This window comes from Apus apus, chromosome 8, assembly GCF_020740795.1.
Source record: "Apus apus isolate bApuApu2 chromosome 8, bApuApu2.pri.cur, whole genome shotgun sequence".
Lineage (NCBI taxonomy): Eukaryota > Metazoa > Chordata > Aves > Apodiformes > Apodidae > Apus > Apus apus.
In genome coordinates this window covers 16,591,411-16,611,309 of record NC_067289.1, presented here as the reverse complement: position 1 = coordinate 16,611,309, position 19,899 = coordinate 16,591,411, and the positions used below count along the sequence as shown (strand labels likewise).

Below are 19,899 nucleotides of genomic sequence, written 5' to 3'. Positions count from 1 at the left end.
AGTGCACACGTGTGGCTTTGCACATGCCTGTGGCTTTGCTCACGCTTGCAGTCTGTGGCTGGAGAGCATCTGTGGCCGCATGTTTCTCCACGTTGGGGGGTTTCCATCACAGCAGATTGCTCAGGGTTCCCCCAACAGCTCCTGTGGCCCTTTCAGCCCAAAGAAAAAAGGGCCATGTCTCATGATACCACTCCTTGTCGTGCTCCTTGGCCTCATGCTGTAGAATAAACACCACAACAACCCTGAGAGGAGCAGACGTGGTGCAAAACACCAGCCCTCCTTCACCTCATCTCCTTGGACCCAGCTCCATGTGCTAGGGTGGGACTGATGTTCTCCCACCTGCCCTGGAGCATCACACTTGCTGCAAAACGGGCTGAGCCCAAAGCAGTCATGCATGGGGTCTTTAGGGGTTTGTTGTCCCCCTCTGAGGTTACCCCCACCAGGGGCAACCCTGCTACAAGGAGAGGGTGTCCCTGCAATGAGTCCCAGGGCCACCTGCATCCAAGCTGGTGTCCTGGGTGTGACCAGACCCTGGGCCACTCCAGCTGAGGCCAAACAAGTTTCTTTGCTGCTTCCCTGGCCGCGGGCAGCAGCAGCTGCCTCATCCCTTTCCTGCCAGAAGGAATAAATCCCTGAGGAATTTCAGCTGGGTGCATTCCTCCAAATACACGCACAGCGAGGCCAGGAGAGGGGCTGAGGAGCCAAGCACAGCCCGGGCTGGCACTGGGAGCCACCATCGTCTGGGACCCCCTGTCGGGGACAAAGACCCCAGTCCCCCAACCACCTGGCTAAAACCCTGCAGCCCTAATGGGGGCTCGGAGCTGGTGAGGTCCAGCATCAGAGCAGACCCCCCCCTTTCCCCAGCTGCATAGTATGGACACAGAGAGGACTTGGGTGGGGATGAACCCAATGCACTCAGGGTCAATGTTACTAAAGACCTGCATGGAGGAGAAATTTGAGATAAATAAAATCCCCTCCACTTGTGAGTCGTGGGGGGGGTACATGCACTTGTAAACCACTCAGGTCCTTTGAAGGGACTTACCTGGCCAGCCAGACCCTCCATATCTCCAAAAAATCCATGTGCCACATCCCTCCCTGCCTCCCACCCCACTGTTTATCACACTCTAGTGGAGGTGATACCTAAAGCACAAACCTCTCTGTGCCCTCTCTCTGTCTCTCTCCATTTTGTGCTAGATTTGTTGGTTGTTTTTTTTCTCTTTTTCAGCAACCCCCAACCCAGCTGGAGATAAGTGAACCACATTACAGTACAGGAACAAACACTATCACAAACCCTGCCCGAGAGTGCAGTGTCTCTGCCCTCCTTGCCCTGGAGGGAGCTACCCCCAAAGGACTTGTGTGCCACCAGCAGAGACTCACCCCATGCCAGGGCAGGGACTGGTCCCAGCCCTTCCAGTCCCAGCTCTCCAGAGAGACTGAGCTAAAGGACATTGAGTTTTCTTGAGCATGTCAAGTTACTATGGACCAAGTCCCACATTTGGAGCAGCTCTGGAGGCAGCAGTTTATGAACCACCAACATACTCCGGAAAAAACACGGCTCCTTGTTCATCTTGCTGTTCTTGTTCTTCACAATGCCAAAAGTTTTGAAGCCCTCGTGCCCAACAGGTGATACTTTAAGGACCTCCAAGCACATCCCTAGGAAGACATCATCAATGGGGTACAGCTCCAGCGTCTCCGAGGCCTTGTGCAACCTCTTGGCCAGGGGTCCATCCATGATGAAGCCTCCACCCCCTGCATAGGGCGGGTAGTTGTTTTTGTTGTAGAGGGCACTGGGGATGTAGTACTTGTTCTCCTTCTTCCGGATTGGCTTGGCCTTGTAGAGGACATCCCCCACAAAGAGGTCCTCTCCCTCCTTCTTGTCCTCCAGGAACTCCAAGATGTTACTGGGACTCACAAACACATCATCATCACCTTTGAAGATAAAACGGACATTATCACAGTAGATGTTCAGCCACTTCAGGAAATGGACCTCTTTGAGGGTGAGGTTGAAGAAGCTGTCCAGGAAATCCCACTGCAAGATGTCCCCATAGATGTGGTTCTCATAATCCAGCAGTTTCTGATAGTTGGCTCTCTCCTCCTCCTTGGAAGCTGTGCCCAGCAAGAACAGTGTCCTGATCCTCTTGCCATCCACCTCTTTCTCCTGGCCCCAGGTCCTCCGGATGGCCTCACGGCGGTCGTGCTGTGTGATGATAGACTTGACCACGATGAGCAGGTAGACATCCTTGCTGCACTTCTCGGGGTGGTTGATCAGCATGGGGAAGTAGCGGCAGTGCCGATAGAGTAGGAACTGCTGGAAGTTGGGCTCCAGCCCTTTGAACCAGTCCACCTTGCTGAAGTTCTGGTTGGCTGAGCAGTTGGTAGTGGTGACATCCCAGGATTTCACTTGCTTTGCTGTCACACTCTCCTCCTCTTTCAGAGGACCTTTCTCTTTCTTGCTCTTCCAGAAGGTGCTGGTGATGGAGAAGGCGTTGTCTCTCTTCTGTGTTTTCAGGGGCTCCAGAGGGGGCAGCTCCTTCTGCTGCTGTCCCTGCATGAACTGGCTGGGGGCCATTCCCCGTTGCAGCACTGTCACTGTGATCACCAGCAAGAAGGAAAGGCACACAGTTTTGTAGATGGTCTTCCTCCTAAAGGGAAGAGACAGGGTGGTTAAGGAGAGGAAACTGAGAGCTATGACAGGTTTGTCTGCTAATGCATGTCCTGGAGAGGTCATAGGATGCTCACAATCTGTGTCCCATCACCTTTTGACGGGCAAGAGCCATGTGGGAAAAACTGTGGGTCACCTCACATGCTCTTCCCTCCTGCAGTCCTTGCAACAGCAGGAGAGCTGCGCCCAGAGATTACTTGTGCACCAAATGTCTCTCCAACCTGCTTTTCCACACAGTTAAAGGTGGGTTTCTCACCCTGCTGCCGTGGAGAGGAACTGCCACTGCCCATCTGCACCATGTTGTGCCCAAGCATCCCTCCACAGCTGGCACATCTCCACCAATTTCCTCCTGCCTCCGTCCTGCTTGCTCCAATTGCCTTGGGCTATCTCCCTGTACAAATGAGTGCTGGGCACAGGGGTGGCAGCTGGTCTCCATGTGCCTACCAGGATCCCAACAGCTTCCCGAGGGCAGCCCTGACTCCAGCTGCTCCCATGTGGAAGAGACATGTTTGGCAGCCTCTAAAGCCCTGTTCCCTGCCCACCAGTGAAACCTCAGCTGGGGAGCAGAAGGAGACAGATGTGATACCAGTCTCACAGCTCCCCTGCGCCCATCATCTTGGTGACTGAAGCATGTCCCAGCCCAGGTGGCACCTGTTGGGGACAGCCCCTCAGCCTCCCACTCCTGTAAAGAGCCAGACAGATCCAAGTTCATCTCTACCAGACAGATGGCACCTTCATTTTGGCATAGTTCTGAGAACAAGCTCGGGGCAGAAATCTGAAACATTTAACATTTAAAAAGAAACAAACTACCAACAAAAATAATCACAAACAAACAAAAACCAAAACCAACCTTGAAACTCTCCTGGCTTTGGGGACTGGATTTGAGATCAGTGCTGCTGTGAAGCTGCTGGGGTTTTGGGGCACAGGCTGCACAAAAGCACCTGTTAGGTGGGACAAGCCAGTCCCCCTCAGGGTCCCCAGGGCAGAGGCCAGCGCTGTGTTTGGGGACTCTGGCAACCCTGAAACACAGGAGCCCTCTGAACGGGAACAAGGGAACCAGGAGCTTTCGTGAGCTCCTGTCTCCAGCTTCACCCTCAAGTACAAAGAACTTTTCAGCCTTGCATTTACGTGGGAAAACTGTGATCGCCAGCATGGACTGTGAGAGCGAGCGTGGAAATAAGTAATTACGGGTAAATGGATAGATATTCCTTGTCCAGTTTTATATGTGGCCACTCATCTGCGACTGATGAGGGAGCAGTTCTGATTAGATCTCACCATTTCCTTAACTCTTTCCAGCCCTGGCCCCACAGCTCTTCTGAGCTTATTCTTAGAAACCCTTTGGTCCAATAGAGCAGCAACTTTAACCCCTGCCCATCCAAAGCCACGTTAAAATCCTCTCATCAATACCTGGCACTGCAGCAGAAATAAACCTGGTCACGCCTGTATAGTAACCCAAATTGCACCACTTCCATCCCAACACTCCAGCCTGGCTCCCACCCCATCTCATCCCACCCTACCCCATCCCATTCCATCTTTGCATTTCCCACCACTACAGGGACAACACATGATAACGTTCTCAGCCTGAAGAATGGCCAGCTGGCCCCCAGAATCCATGGGCAGTGAACTACTGACATAATGTTTTAAAATTTGCATAGGTACCACTGGCACTAGCTGGCACTGATGGTCCCACCCTTGGCAGGCTCTGTCCAACAAAGAGAGGAACCACATGGAGCAACTTGCCCCCATTAACCTTCCCAGCCACAGCTGGGCAGTACTAAAGGGGACAAAAACCAGGTCCTGCTCTCTGGAGACCCCAAGAACCACCCCTTAACAGGAGGCGAGGAAGGTGCTTCGGGTTTGCTGCCATCACAGAGAGGTCACCCTGCTGAGCCCAGCACCCGGCTCTGGAGCACAACCCTCAGCATGTCCAAGCAGTACCACAAGAACCTGGGACACCCGGTGCTGGGGGGCCCAGGACGGCAGCAACCCGAGCCCATCCCGGCAGGGCTCCCACCGGCGCCGACCCGGACCTCCTGCCCCAACCGCCGGTGTCATCGAGAGCGCTTTGGAAGGGTCCCAACCCGCTCCTCCTCTTCCCTTTTCTCCACCAGGAAAAGCTCAAAAGCAGCCCTGTGAGGGCCACGCCACCACCGGCTACGCCGGGCGGTTGAATATATAAACGCCCAACTTCGAGGTGGGCAGCTTCCCTTTCAGGTGGGCAGCTTCCCTTGCGTGCTGCGGGGCAGGCGAGGCCCCAGGAGTCTGGGGCTCTCCATCCCCGGTCCCCGGAGGGGCACACAGCCACTTTTGATGCGCATGAAAACCTCTTTGATGGGCCAGGACTATCTATTTATTTAGATTTTTCTGGCCCCTCAATTAGACCCAGTCCCGGGGCCGGCGGAGGCACCAGCAGCACAGAGCTCTTTCTGTTGGCGGTGCCAACAGCCTGGGAGAGGGGATCTCCCGTTTGAGCAGATGCTGGGCAGAAAAGCACCCAAGTGTCTCCAAAAGCTGCCTGTGCCGGCTGGGTGCAAGCGCCAAGCAGGGCCCCAGCTCACGACAGCTGTCCCCAGTCCCACGCTGTCCCAGGGACACGTCTCCTTCTTACGAAAGATGTCGGGTTTAATTACTAGGCGGTAATTGCAGGGCTGGGGGAGAGGCAAGGGCAGAAAACCTGAATGTTCCCCCTCTTCGTGGGCATCTGCCCCCACCCCGCCCCCCAGGCTGTCGCCGCCGTGGGACAGGGACCCACGGGGCAGGTCTGGCTGCCCCACCGCCCCACCACACCAGCCAGCCCTTGGCTGGAAAAGGCATCCCAAGGGAAGCCCGGGAGGGACTCACCGCCAGCCCCTGCCCGCTGACCCTGTCCCGGCTCCCGCCGGGCCGGAGCTCCGGTGTCCCGGGACGCGGAAAAGTGTGCGCTGGGAACGGACAAGTTAAGACACCTCTCCCCGGGGTACCCCGGCCCGCGGGTGGTGGGGGAGGAACCCCCTGGAATCTCTGCTGAGCCGAAGCGGGGAGACCGGGGACAGACGGACACAGGGGACAGACGCCGTGCTTCGTCCCTTCCCCATCAGCAGCCTCCCTGCTCCAGTCGCCCTTTCCCAGCCAGTCACTCCCGCGGCATCCCTCGGGAGGGATCCGGAGGGATGGGAACCGGGAAGCTCTTCGGGAAGGACCCGGTGGGATGGGGACCGGGGAGCTCCTCGGAAGAGACCGGGAGGGGAGCGGGGGACCCCTGGGAAGGGACCCGGTGGGAAGGGGACCTGGCAGCCCCGCAGGCTTCGGGACGGCGGCGCCGGGCGGTGGGAGCGGAGGGCAGCAGGGGACACCGGGGCTCGGGAGGGGCAGGAGCTGGGCTGGGGTTCCCCGGAGACCACTCACCACTGGAACATGCTGGGAGTGTGACGGGGCGGCCGCTCCGCTGCTGGCCGGGGCTGCCCGCGGTCCGGGCGCTTCTCTCTGCCCTCTTCCTCCTCCTCCCTTTTTTTTTTTTTTTCTTTCCCCTACTTTTTCCCTTTTCCCTCCCCTCGCTCTCCGAGGTGGAGCCAAGAGAGGGATGGCAGAGCAGGTAGGTTAACTCTTGCCCTGCCCCTCCGTCCCCCCAGCTGCACCAGCAGGCAGTGACCTCCTCAGTGCTGGCAGGGGAAGGGGTTTCAGGGTGACATCCCACATGCCTCGCTGGGGACCACCCCCACTGCTGATGGGATCTGGGAGTACGGGGGAGGACCCCACCCCGGCACCCCGCTGGCTCTTCTGCACCCCGGGCACAGTGCTGCTCTCTGGGGTGCCTCAGCCCTGTCCCATTGCTGTCAATTGGAAAGGATCCCAGTTATGGGAAGGGGATCGAAGTGTTCACCAGGAAAGGTGCTTTTGGCAACTTGGATTTGATCTCTGGAAAAGGAATGTGGGCCTTTTCTGCCTCCCCAACACAGGCAGGTCACTTTGGGATAAATCTCATTAGGGAGCTGGGGCCCAGTCCTCTCTCACTGAGATCCCAACTTGGCCTCTGCGCACAAAATGTTTTGGGATCCCTGGAACAATGAAGCCACACATCTCTTGGAACATCCACCTTCCCAGGACCCTACCCCTACTTTGTCCCCCACCTCTCCTGTGACCCACACCTTCCCAAGGACCCACATCTCATAATCCACTCTGTGTCAGGGACTAACATTCTGCCCAGGTCTCTATCCTCAGCAGACACCCACATTCTGCCCAAGACCCACATCCAAGACATGTCCTGGACGCACAACTCACCTGGGGGTGCAGGCAGTTGAGAGGAAGCATTGCTGCAGCAGGAAGTTGCTTGCTTACATGCCAGGATCTGTCTCATGGGTCACATTTCTACCAGCACCACAGGCAGGCAAGGTGTCCTTCCAAAATCTTCATTCAGCCCTGGTTTGGAGTAGTGTTCTACCAGCATCCCTGCTGCAGCCATTTCAGCATGGGACATCCCATTGCCCACGGAGAAGGAGACTTAAGACCTTCCTTTCCTTTCAAATGTAGCACTTCAGTTTAGGGTCTTTTTCAGCCATGAAAATCAGTCCCTATAATTTCTGATGTCTCCCTTTTTGTCATCATCCCAACCCCACCAGCTGCTTGTGTCAACCACAAAGCCAGGCTGGGAAGCCTGCAGAAAATCCTTTGGTATGTTTCTTTTCCTGACCAACAGAAATATCCCAGTCTCTTTGCCCACAGCCCCTCTGCATTTTGCACAAGTGCTTAGGGTCAGGGTCTCCCACAGCTCTCACAGCCTCCTGGACACATTGCACTTGTGAAAGAGCCAGGAAAGTCTATTTTGTTCTACAGCTGGACATGTAGTGCAACCCACACAATCTCTGCTACTCAAACTGCACTTCACCCTGTTCTAAGGACCCTCCAAGTCCAGCTCAGTTTGGGGAGGGAAGTTGCATTTCTTTCTCCAGACCTGCTGCTCTCTACCTATCTTGGCTTATCACTTTCCCATACGCCCCCTAGTTCTCTGTCCTGGGGGCTGTGAAAACTCCCCAGGAAACACTACCCAAAGAGGCTGTGCCAGCTCTGCAGCACCCGCCACCTCATCACAGCCAAAGGTCCCCACTTTTTGGTCAGTTCCCACTGCCCATAGAAAAACCTGTACTTGCTAAACTCAAGGCCTCAGGAAAACCAGAGCTGTGAGACGCACCGAGAAAGGGTGTCAGGGATACAATGGAGACCCACACTGAGTAGCAGCTTGACCAGAGCAGGATGTGAGGATTCATCTCATCCCTGTAGTACAGGGGTGGTGGGTGCTGGGAATTCACCCCACTCTGCAAAGAGGAGCTCACAGTGGAGGGGGACCCCCATTAGAGAGCCACCCCTTCATGGACAGGCATTAAGGGATGGAAACAGCAAAGCTCCAAAAGCACAAACACTGCCTCCTCCTTTCAACATGCCCTGGAACCATGCTGGTAACAGGAATGACAGCATTCCCCCCATGGGGACCTGGAGTAAAACCCAAACCCAGCCCTGGAGGGGCTGCTGTAGCTGCTAGGGATGCCCAGATGCTGTGGGGGTGTGTTGGGCTGCCGGGGCTCCCTGGATCCCCCAACATCAGTACATCCAGCCAGCAAGCCCAGGGCCCAAGGGCTGTTCTGCTCCAGCACAGAAGGGACATGCAGGACAGCCAGTGGCAGGGACCTCTGCCAGCCATGCTCCTGCCTCTCCAATGGCTGCTTCCATGCAGGAAAGCCACAGGTCCGTGAGCATGGGGACTTCCTGGATGCTCCTGTGCTGTTGTGCAGGGTTTGGGCTCAGATAACCCCCACTGCATAGGCAGACCCCACTCCCACCAGCCTCTGATATTCATCTAAGACCCAAATAGTGTCAGGTCTAGGGCTACTAGTGACAGAGATAAGCACCCTGGGCACCACCAGCTCCCATTTCAAGGCTGAATCTTAAGAAGCAGCAGCATTCTTTACATTTCTTTCATCATTACATAGAAAAGCATAGGACAAACCCAAGTTTTCGTGCCCTCCAGATCCACCCTGAGAAGGTAGAAAGGCTAAAACCAAACCGGAAGCATTAATAATAATAATAATAATAAACCCAAACCAACACACGTCAAAACAGACCTTCTTGCCTCTATAAAGTGCCTGTTGAGAACAGGTTTTACCTGAGCAGCCACAATCCTCTGCTGAGAGTAAAACCCGAAAGAAAAACCTGCATTTTTTTAATTTACCCAACACTGGAGCTGAGGGCAGCATCACTTCACCACGAGCAAACCCAGCCACCAGAAGGTCCCTGCCCACCCCTGCCTTCAGCAAAGTGGCTGGATCCGTTGCCCTGTCCCTCCTTCACTGCAGCACCCTTATTTCTTAGGTCTAAACCATTAGACTGAAAATTGAGGGCAGCATGTGCCTGTTTAGCCCGGTGGGCAGAGCTGTGGGTGTCTGGAGAAGGGCTCTCAGGTGGCAAGTGCCTTGTCAAGAGAAAGCCAAGCTCCTTCACCTTGTGCAACACTGGTGACATTTTGAGGAATGCTGAGCCACTGAGGTCCCATGAGAGCTGGCAGGAGATCTGTGAGAAATAACACACCTTGTTGCATTATACAGAGAGGCAGAAGTGGAAAGTAATGCAGAGACCTTCCTAGGTGACACCCTAGTCACAGCTGAGGTGACACTGGCTTCCCCCTGACAGCAGCCGCCTCCACGGCCGCTGGCTCCCAGGATCCATTTAGGGACAGTTGGTACCAGTGCCACATACACACCTCCAGCCTGAGCATCTCTCCCTGTGTCACCAGCAGAGACGGGGGTGAGCAGCCTGTGGGGACACCAGGCTTTGGAGCTGGCATCTAACAGGGCTACGAGGCATCCTCTGGGGCAAAGAGAAAGGGCGAGGACTGGGGTGATGCCAAATTCACCCATTGAAATGTTCTCAGAGCAAACCACAATGCTTTTTTTGTTTCAAGAAGCCTCTTTTCATTTCAAAGTGGACCTGAATTAAAATGTTAAAAAAACACAAACGAAACAACATACAAAGAAAGAAGTGAGCTTTTTTTATGAAGTTTATGTAATCCCAGAAGACTAGCTTGTGGCAGGTTGACCCAGCCAATGTTTTCCCACTGATGGTTTGGGTTTTGTTTCACTGGTAAAAGCTGTCCTGGTTTCTTTGCTATAGCATTTTTAATTTTTTTAATTTGGTGTTGTTTTCTGATTTATTTCCATTCCAGCAAATTATACATGTACAGAAAAAAGTCTCATCTCTTCTCCCAGCATCTCACACCTCCCAGCCCCTTGTGCCAGTGCAGTCCCCGGGCTGGGTTTCCCACACAAGCCAAGGTCCTGTTGCCCTGTGACCTGCAGGGACACCCAAACCAGCCCTCTCTTCCCCAAATCTCCAAGCTCCTGGAGTGGGACCAAGGGCTCAGCCTGACCTGAAACTGGCAGCACCGGGGGGGTCACGTTCTTAGGTTTTTCTTTGTTAAACCACTCACCTGCAACATATCCTGGGGTTGAAGGGGGTCCAAGGCTGTGGCATCCTGGTGGGGTCTCTATTTGTTTAGCTGAGCCAGATTCATACCACATCAGGGCTTTGCAGGCACTGGGGCCAACATCCTAGATGCAACAGGACAGGGAACATCCCTTTCTCCTTGCACATTTGTTTTCTAAGCACCTTTTGTGATGGTGCTTGGGCTGTGCGGGCACGTATAGAGAGTAAGCCCAGGAGGTTTGAGGTTCATCTGTCACCACTGCTCCCACACAGGATGCTCGGGCTCTGACCAGGGACCAGCACTGACTCCACCCCAGCCCTTACACAAAGAAAGCCCCCCGGGTGATTAAGATTAATTATTACCCTGGTTTATTGCTGAGTGAATAGCACTACCTTGGAAGCTAGGACAGACGTCATGTACCACCCCCGTCTGACGTGGGAGGCCAGGAAAGACAGCCACCCCCACAGAGCTCCCGCCACCTGCCCATCGTTATCAGGGCCATAAACCAGACCCGGAGCACAGGGTGGGTTATGTAAAATAACCCACATTAACCCCAGGGCCCTGCAGCCATTTCCATCCCAGCACCTCTCCAGATCAGGGCCGTGCTGTTTCCTGGGCAGAGGCAGGTTTTCTGCCTTCCCAAAGCTGGGCACTCCCTCCAGCTCCATCGACCACAGAAGGTTGCCAGAACACCTTAAGCCACAGTCCAAAGTAACACCCGCTGCCCTGCTTGGAATCAAAATCCCTGGGATTTATCATAATTTCTTCCAAAAATAGGGAAGGAAGGGAAGCTGCCTTGCAAGGCAATGGCCAAGCCAAACCACTGCTCAGGGGTCCCCGAGCCACTGTTGTCCTCTGCAGCCCCAATCTAACTCTGGGCCACCCCACGAGAGCATGGTGCTCCTGGGGGCAGGGGCACAGACCCCACAGCCACAATGATGGAGCCACAATGGGGTGAGACTCGAGTGCCAAGGGCTCAGGGAAAGGCAGAGGATAGGCTGGTGGCACAGTGTTGGCAGAGGCAATGGTGTTGCAGCCATGTCCCCAGGTGGGACACGAGCAGGGAAGCACTGCCCTGGCCTTTGAAAGAGCCGGGCAGAAGGAAGCACTTAGCAAACCCAGGTAAGCAAACCCCTGTGGCCACCTAAGGGTTTGCCTTCTTGGGCTGCACCTTCCTCAGTGAAAAAGTCCCCCCTTCAGCTTCCCCAGCAGGAATGCTGCCTCCTTTCCCCAGGGAATTTGTGCCCCTGGGATGCCCAGGTCTCCTGGTGAGCCCAGCCCTGTGTGGCTGTGCTGTTGCTTTAAATCAGCAGCTGGATCCAGCTGTGATTGTGAGTAACCCTCCTCAGCCTTGCCCAGGCCTTTTATGCATTTTCCAGTGGTTCCAGAGGCGCTTGGCGGCAGTGCGTGGGGGAAACCAGACTCAGACTGGCGAACAGGGAAGGGAGGGGAAAGGGAAAACATTTCCCTTCCCAAAGGAGCAGGGGGAGCCTGATTCTGCAGCTCTGGCAGTGGGCACAGGGGGAGCAGAGGGATGGTGGGGCTGCCTCTGCGGCGTGATACGAACAGCCTTGTGGTTGGACACAGTGACCCAGAGGCTCTGGCTTGTGTCTCCCAGCCCAGAGTGCCCCTACAAGAAGTACTTACCCCAGTGTGCCTCAGTTTCCCCCACTCTACTCACTCAACTCAGCTTCACACAGAGAGCCCCGAGGTCTGGGTTTCTTCTGTAAATTCGTGGCAGAATGGCATCCAGGCACTGAAGAAAACAAGTCCATGAGGATGGAGACAGCCTAGAGGGATGAGAACATGAGGTTGAGAAGGGAGACATGTTTGTGCTGCCCAGATCCAGAAAGGGGGGAAGAGGATGTTGGTGCACTTGGCTCTGGGAGGGGAAGGGAAGGACCTGTCCTGCTGCCAGAGGGGACCTGGGCCCAGGAGCTGCAAGGCGGCTTCTTTTCCATCGGGCAGGAGCGCTCACGACATCTCATGAGTCAGATGGAAAGGGAGGCTCAGGAGTCACCTGAGCCCGGCGGCCGCCTGCCCGCGGCCCCTCTCCAGCCCAAGTGGAAAAACACACGGCCCCAGCACAGTGTGGGCCTGCTGAGACCCCAGGCTCTGGCCGGGCCCCCTCCCGGGCTGGCAGATGCAGAAATGCTCACGTTAGCCTTTTTTGGCCAAATTGCTTCAGGAGGGAGGCAGAAGCGAGTCAGACATCCCTGGCCCTGCTGCTCCTCTTGCTGTTAATCATCACTCCGCTGCTGCTCCTTGCCTGTGCCAAACCCTGGGCTCTGCTACAGCCACTGGTGGGGCCACCTCCAGCAAGAGATGGAGACAGAGAAGAAGAGGGCACATGGCTAGGGATTTCCCCCACTTGGCCAAGACTACTGGATCAAGGCCATGGCAAAGCTCTTTGCTTCTGTGTGCACAAGAAGGGAGGGCAGCACCCAGCACTCACAGTGCCACCCCTGGCAGGTACCCACCTGGTGCACGGTGACCTTTGCATGGTCATGGCTCCCCAGCCCAGGTCACAGGTGGTGGCAGAGGTGGCAGCAGCAATTCACTAGCCTGGGAGTATTTCAACCATGCAAGAGCCCTCCAGAGAGGAGAAGAGAGCCGGCACACCCAGCTGCATTCCTGAGGTTTGGTTGCCATGGTGGGATGTTCACCCGACGGTGAAGTCATGCTGTGGGCTGAGATGGCCAGTGAGTTAATGCACGGATCCAGCTCCTTCCCTGATTCACAGCAGGTCTCAGGCACAGCCCTGTGCTGTTCGGTGCGCTGACGGTTCTGCCGCGTTGCCACAGCTCTGGTGCTTCCAGCATCTTGGCCCAGGGAGGCTCCAGACACGGCTGCTGGGCTGATCCCTGCCTCACCGTGGGAAATCAGATCCTGCTGCAGGGTGGAGGAACAAACTGATGGCTCTCATGGGTCCTTCCAGCCCATTTGTATCATCATGCCATGATCCCCATGTTCCTTCTTCATCCTACTGCTGCCACTGGTGACAACAGGACAGAGAAACACCACCCTACGAGGTCACTCCTGTGGGGCCAAAGCCTTGAAGATCCGCCCAAGGTTTGGGGGAGGTGGAAAAGAATGGAGAGCTGGACGGTATGGAAAGAGCAGGATGGAAAGCCCATCAATCCTTGGGAGCTGGGACACTCCCTGGCACCAGCAGCTCATGGTGCCAATGTCTGGCATGTGGCTGTGGGTTCAGCTATGGGGCTCCACAGATTAACAAACCAGAGATCTGGTGGAGGAACTGGCCCTGGGATGGCAGCCAGTAATCTGATAAATTTATTCCAGCCTCTGGAGTGGTTTTCTGCAGGTCTGGAGGCACAGGAACGTGGCCAGGCTGCTCAGGGTCATCAGCCACCCTCCCCATTTGCTCAGCTGGTGAGACCCAGTGCTTTTGAGCTGTGGTTATATGTGCTAAAGGGAAATGTCTTTGCAGTTCAGTCAGCTAAAACCCCATTACCAAACTTACCCACTTAGAGCACATCTCCTGATCAGCTACCACTGGAGCACTTTCTGCACACACCTTCTCTGCACCAGTTCCCACCTCCTGCTGTCCCCAGCAGATATGGGCTCAAGGACAGGGGCAACTGGAAACCCAAGGGGCCTCTAGTCGTCTCTTGCACAAGTGCTGGTGTCCTGTGAGAGCACACAATGCCTCTGGAAGACAAAAGGGACACAGTTAACCCTCAGATACATCATGGGGGACCTCTCTGGTGCTGGCATGCATGTGCACAAGACTGTTTGTTTTTGAGACGGACCCAGGTGCTCCCAGACACGCTTGTGTTCAATCAAAACCAAAAACCCTCCCTGCTTCTCATCTCATATGCACCCAGATGCAGAGCTCCTGTCTGGAATGTCCCCAGAAGGCCACTTTCCCTTTAGGGGCTGGCACTGACCCACCAGAACGACAAGCCACCTCCTGGTTCTGCCGCAGCAGGTGACATTGCTGGGTACTGGGGAGATGCATAAGGGGCTGGCACAGCCTGGCAGCCACCTGGGTGTGGATCAGCCAGGCTGGGAAGCATGTCGCCAAACCCAGCCCGAGTTACAGCCAAAGAAAACTGGTAACTCCAGGGCTGTTTTGCTCCAGCCAGATGGAGCAGCAGCCCTGCAAGCCAGTGCGTGGGGCACTGAAGGGTGACACAAGGCAGCTCCCTGTCTTGAGGACCCCACAAAGCTTCCCAGGATTCTCCCAGCCTTTCTCCAGCCTTTTTTTGACACCCAGAGCCACATGCAGGTCAAACGATGTACCCGGGGCACTCCCTGTTCCCATCTCTGACCACCCCCCTACACCCAGGTGTGACGTGAGGGTCCCTCAAACTGTCTCCACCTCCCAGACTCCCTGTTTCCTCAGGCCCTTCTGCCTCCTCTCCACACCGATGATATTAATTTCGCCGCCTGTTCCCGGGGCGCCGGCCCCTCCTGCAGCCGCTGCTCCCCGGCTCCCAGCTGCCCTGCAACCGCCGTGACTCACGCTCAGCACACACTGAGCCCTTTCAGCAGCTCCCAGCCCCGAACACTGCCCCAGTCTTCCCAGGGCCGGCATGCCGAGCCCCCCCCCAGCGCCCGCTGCCGGCACAGGCTCCTGGCCAAGAGGAGACATCCGCGTCCTTGCTCAGAGAGGGGCTTTCAGAAGCCAAAGTCCTTCCCGGAGCGAGCCGAGCCAGGTTGAGGCCCGAGCAGGCGGCCCGGCCTCCCAGCCCGGGTCCCTGGGAGCAGCAGCCAGCAGGCTGAAAAAACAAATAGATATATTTGAAAAGACAAAAAGGGATCACAAGCTCCTAACGGGACCGTTCTTGGCTCCGACAGAGGAAACCTGCCAGGAGACTTTCCCTCCCTTCGGCCTTCACCAAAATTTCTCTGATCAACAGCAGGGCTCTGTCTGCTCTGCGGGGACGGGGGCAGAGAAGGGGCTGCTCTGTTCCCTGGCTCCTGGGATGGGCACGGCCGCACAAGCCGCCCCTTTGCCTGGAAACGTTGCAAATTCCTCCCTCAGAGGAGCTGCTAGAAAATCCGTTTGCAGGAGTTCCTCGGGGCTGGGAATGCCCAGCGAGTGGGGTGGAGCACGCTCCCTGCGGGACAGCAACAGCCCCTGTGCTGCACCAGCTCCTGCTTCTGCAAGGGGACACATGGCCCTCCCTGGGGACTCGTATCTCACAGCCTGAGGTGACATGCTGGAGCCCGGGTGTTGCACGCCTGGTGTTGCAGGGGAGGGTGGGGCTTGTGTGTAGCCCAAAAAGTGCCTTACTCACCTGCTACTGTCTAACTCCAGGGTTTTTCAGCTGTCAGAGCCTCTCCAGCAAGGTGTGCACACCCCAAGGGACACAAGGAGAAAGGTGAACTCTCGCTACCATGGGTGACACAGCGGGAATGCACACAAACCCAGCGGAAACCTGCAGGCACGAGGCTGCACAAGAATCTCCTGCTTCTCACTGCCTTTTTGGCCCGGGATTTTCTGTTGAGTTTGCCACGATACCCAAACTACCTGAAAAAATTAGTCATAAACTCATACAGGTCACAGGCAGAAACGTGTGTGTACCTCCATCTGTCCGTCTGTCCATCCAGGAGGATCATTATACTGGCAGCTCTCCCTTTTGCTCACAGCCTCAATCTTACTGTTTCATGTCACACTGTTTTATGCAGGCAGCATCTGTCAGGTTTCTGTTGCTTCAGTGCACTTGCAGGGTATTACTTGGACAATTTATTTTGGCACAAAGGAGGGAGCAGGTTAGAGCAGGTTAGAGCTGTCCGGCCTGGCCATGCAGGATCCAGTGACAAAAGCTCCCTAAACATAGTGTCCATTTTTCTGCCACTCCCCTTCCTCCACATGTGTATTATCTGCATTCCCAGATTATTGAGAAAATAATCTTTGTATTTCTGGGGTGTGAAATGTATTGATTCTCCCTCTGCAAGCAGTGAAGATAATTTTGCTGGCAGTGCTGCAGGCCCAGGGCTCTGCTGCTGGATGCCTGATCCCAAGACCAATGGGAGCAGAAGGAGATACTGGCCTCAGCCTTGTGAGTAGGTGACAGTTGCCTCTGGATTGCTCCAGTGGACTGGGATCCACATGGGATACAGGACCAGCTCAGGATGTGGGCTCCATGTTCAGTGGATGTGGAGGAAAAGCCAGATCCCATGTGACAGCTCTTAGCTGAACAGGTACAGCATGAGCCAAGTTTATGCAGAGACAAGGATGTAGGAGCTCTTCCCCCTGTGCCACACGAGTGGGGCAGACATGCGGTTCTCCTGACAAGCCAAATCTATTTCCAGCCCTCAGGGTCTCAAATACTAGCTTCAAACTCTGTCTGGAAAAGAAAATAAGCGTAAACTAGTACTGACCACGTTAAGAGTTTCAGTTTCCAGGCCATCTCCAGCTGCAGCCCCTAAGCACAGCAAGGCTGGTCTGGCAGCACAGCAGCTCTGGGTGCCCCAGCTCCCCACGCAAAGAGCAACCCTGGCACCTTCACCCTGCACAAACCCTTTTACCCTGCTGCCAGAACACACAACAACACTGAGGGATCACAAGAGTCACTCCTTACCAGCAACAAACAGGAACCTCAGATTAAATAATAAGGATTAAAGCCAGCCCATCCCTAAAACTCACTCTACATTTTAGCCGCGCTCCTACCCAGACCCCTGCCCCGTCCCATGCCTGCTGGCTCCAGCGAGGCTCAGAGGCAGCCCCACATCTCCCCTGCTGTCTCCTGCAATCTCCCTATCTACCCTGAGGCAGGTGCAAAACTCTCTCAGGCTGGAAGGAGTTGAAAGGAGGAGACACTTTTAAGCTAGTGTATTTGCATTTGAGACAACTACCCGGCACGGAGCCACAAAGGTATTTCCCAACTTCTTTGTGATATTCAAGCAGTTCTGAAAGCGGGTGTGGTGATGGAGTTTCTATTCCTGATTCTTACATGGTGAAGAACAACCTTTATTACATATTGATCGAACCCTTACTGCACCCAGGCTATCGTATGACCTTCTCCGTGGCTAAGAGCCTAACAGAAACCAACCACTGCATACATTGCGAGGTGTGCAGGATAAACTCCAGATTTGAGCTGCTGTGAGAGAATTCATACATAATAACGGCACTAGGTCATAAAGCAGTGTGGAGCACAGCTTTCTCGCCTATCTAGTGTTACACCACCAAATCAGAGCTTTTAGCTTCCTTCAGTTTCAGGACAAGCTGGGCACGGAGCAGCTTGGGGCAGTTGCTGCTCTATCGCATCAACTCATGACAAGACACAGAAGAAAGGCTTTTCATTATTAAAGAGCTGATAACCTGTGCCTTAGGGCTGAAAAAGAGTCTGCAAAAGCTCAGGCACAGTCAGGCAGTGACAGCGTGACTTGGAAGAGCTGTTGCAGTAGCAGGAACCTTTGCAGAGCTAGTGAAAAGGGTGCATCACCTTCCTGTGCAGTGTTGCTCTCTTTGATCCAGTCCTAGTGCACAAAGGAAAGACAGAGAAGAAACGCTGGTGGAAAAGGTTTCCCGGGAGTCCTTTGCAGCTGGAAGCACAAAGACACACTCCCCCGATCCCTGACACCCATCACGGCAGGGCTTTCAGGTTACCTTCCCTCCTGCCCCAACTGGGGGTTTAAAGGTGCCTAGTTGTCTGCCACATCCTCTCAGCTCCCCCTCACAAGTGTTACTGAAACCCTGGTTTCTGCTCTCTGGAACTGGCCTGTGCCCAGGCACAGTGTGCCAGCCCTGCACCAGCCCCTGTAGCCACCCCCCAGCTCCCTTGGTGCACAGCTGGGCTCAGAAGAGCCTCTGGCCTCACCACGTCCATGCAAATGCTCTTGCACCCTGCCCTGGTTTTGGCTGGGACAGAGTTAATTTTCTCCGTAGTAGCTGGTAAGAGTGCTGTGTTTTGGATTTCGGACCAAAACAGTGCAGATAAGGCAGGGACGTTTTAGCTATTGCTTACCCAGCATGAAGGCTGTCTCTGTTTCTCACGCTGTCCCACCAGTGAGCAGGCATGGGGTGCACAAGAAGCTGGGAGGAGACAGAGCAGGGACAGCTGACCCCAACTGATCAAAGGGATATCCCAGAAATCTGGGGGAAGAAGGAGTTATATCTGTTGTCCCAAGTAACAGTTATGCATGATGAAGTAAACATTCCTGCTTTCCTGGAAATGGCTGAACACCTGCCTGCCCGTGGGAAGCAGTGAATGAACTCCTTATTTTGCTTTCCTGGCACACACAGTTTTTGCTTTACCTATTAAAGTCTTGAGTCTTTATCTCAATACACAAGTTATCTCCCTTTTACTCTTCCACTTCTCTCCCCATCCCACTGGGGTGGGGGGAGTGGGGAGCCAGCAGCTGTGTGGAGCTGAGCTGCCCACCAGGGTTAACCCACAACACACCACTAAGGTCCTGGTGATAACACTCCCTCCAGCATCTCCAACACGCCTGAGCAAGGACGTATTTCCCCAGGAGCTGATTTTCTAGCAAGGACAGGGTATTCCCGGTACAAACTACACTCACAGCCCAGAGGAAGGTCATTCAAAGAAACACGTGGACAACACCACTAAGCATGCCAGGCAGCAGGAACACTCAGCTTCACAGCAGATAAGGCAGTCTGTGACCTGTTGCTCTGCCCAGCGCAACAGCCCGTGTCGTGAGAAATTTTGTCGAGGCAAAATGCTGCCAGATCCTCTAGCAATGCCCTGCCCCACTCCCATCCACCCAGGAATAGTTTGAGAGGCATATAATGAAGCACAGAGGTCTCACCCTTCAGCACGTAACACTTCACTGGCTGGCTTGCCATGAACTGTTCTCATTAGGAAATGATTTTGCATGAAGTACTGGCGTCAGAAGCCAAAAGGTAAAGCTAATAAGAGATTGTAATCAGCCCCAGCACAAAAGGAAGGAGATTCCTGCATAATACCAGAGACAGAAAAGCTCTCCTTTGGGAGCTCTTTGGGATCAGGTATGCACTGCAGAAAGAGGCTGTGGTACAGGTGAAAGGAAAGGGGGCACAGCCAGCAAGCACAAACATCCAGCCAATTATCAGAGAGCTTCAGCCTGGGACAAGCAGCTTTCAAAGCCTCCTTTGCCTCTGTAAAGCAGGAACATGATCCAGCCCCATCGAATTATTCCCATTGCAGGAAAAAATAAGGCACCTCCCCCCCCCAAAACCAAAAAAGTTAAAGCGAGGGAAGGAAGCAGAGACAGGAAACGACACAGATATTCTTTAGAGGCCACTGCTGCAGGCAAAAAAGGCCAGATTTTTATGTATGTGCTGAGATTCCTTCTGAAACTTCCTTCAGGTACCTGAACAAGACAATCAGCTTTCCACAAAGGCTCAGAACATCCCCTGATGCCAGCCAGGACAGAGGGCTTGTAGAAAACTAGCTGTCTCCTCACAGCTGCTCAGCAGAAGATGGACTGGGTGGAAACAAGGACTTATTTCTGTCTTACCAGCAATGAAAATAATGAGACTTAAAGCAAGGATATTTCTTTTTTTTTTTTTTAGATTGGGTTCCACTGACAAAAAAAAAATTGTAGGATCACTTGGGTTAGTTTTGGTTAAATAGCCTTGGTCTCTGCCTCATGCATGAACACAAGCCAGGAGACAAAGCACCCAGCTGGCACCTGAGATGAAAACAATTCCCATTGCTGCCATTTCTGGGTGACTTGGGAAATAACACACAGTTGCTGACACTGGTTTCTGCTTTAGTTGCTGTAAAGGTGGTTTTGGGAATCTTGGAAGCTCCAACAAGATTTGTGGAGGTTCACAATTGCTTAGACCCACACCTTCCTGCAACGCTCA

The 19,899-nt window shown here is 54.4% G+C and overlaps 1 protein-coding gene across 1 annotated transcript; it reads right to left on the bottom strand.

Annotated features, from left to right (window-relative positions):
• Positions 1-1,217: 1,217 nt before the first annotated feature.
• On the bottom strand, positions 1,218-6,123 carry B3GNT7 (UDP-GlcNAc:betaGal beta-1,3-N-acetylglucosaminyltransferase 7). Its single transcript, XM_051626835.1, has 2 exons — positions 6,047-6,123; positions 1,218-2,642 (listed from the first exon to the last, which is right to left on the bottom strand). The coding sequence occupies exons 1-2, from the start codon at positions 6,055-6,057 to the stop codon at positions 1,439-1,441; spliced, it is 1,215 nt and encodes a 404-aa protein (XP_051482795.1). The 5' UTR covers positions 6,058-6,123; the 3' UTR covers positions 1,218-1,438.
• Positions 6,124-19,899: the final 13,776 nt, after the last annotated feature.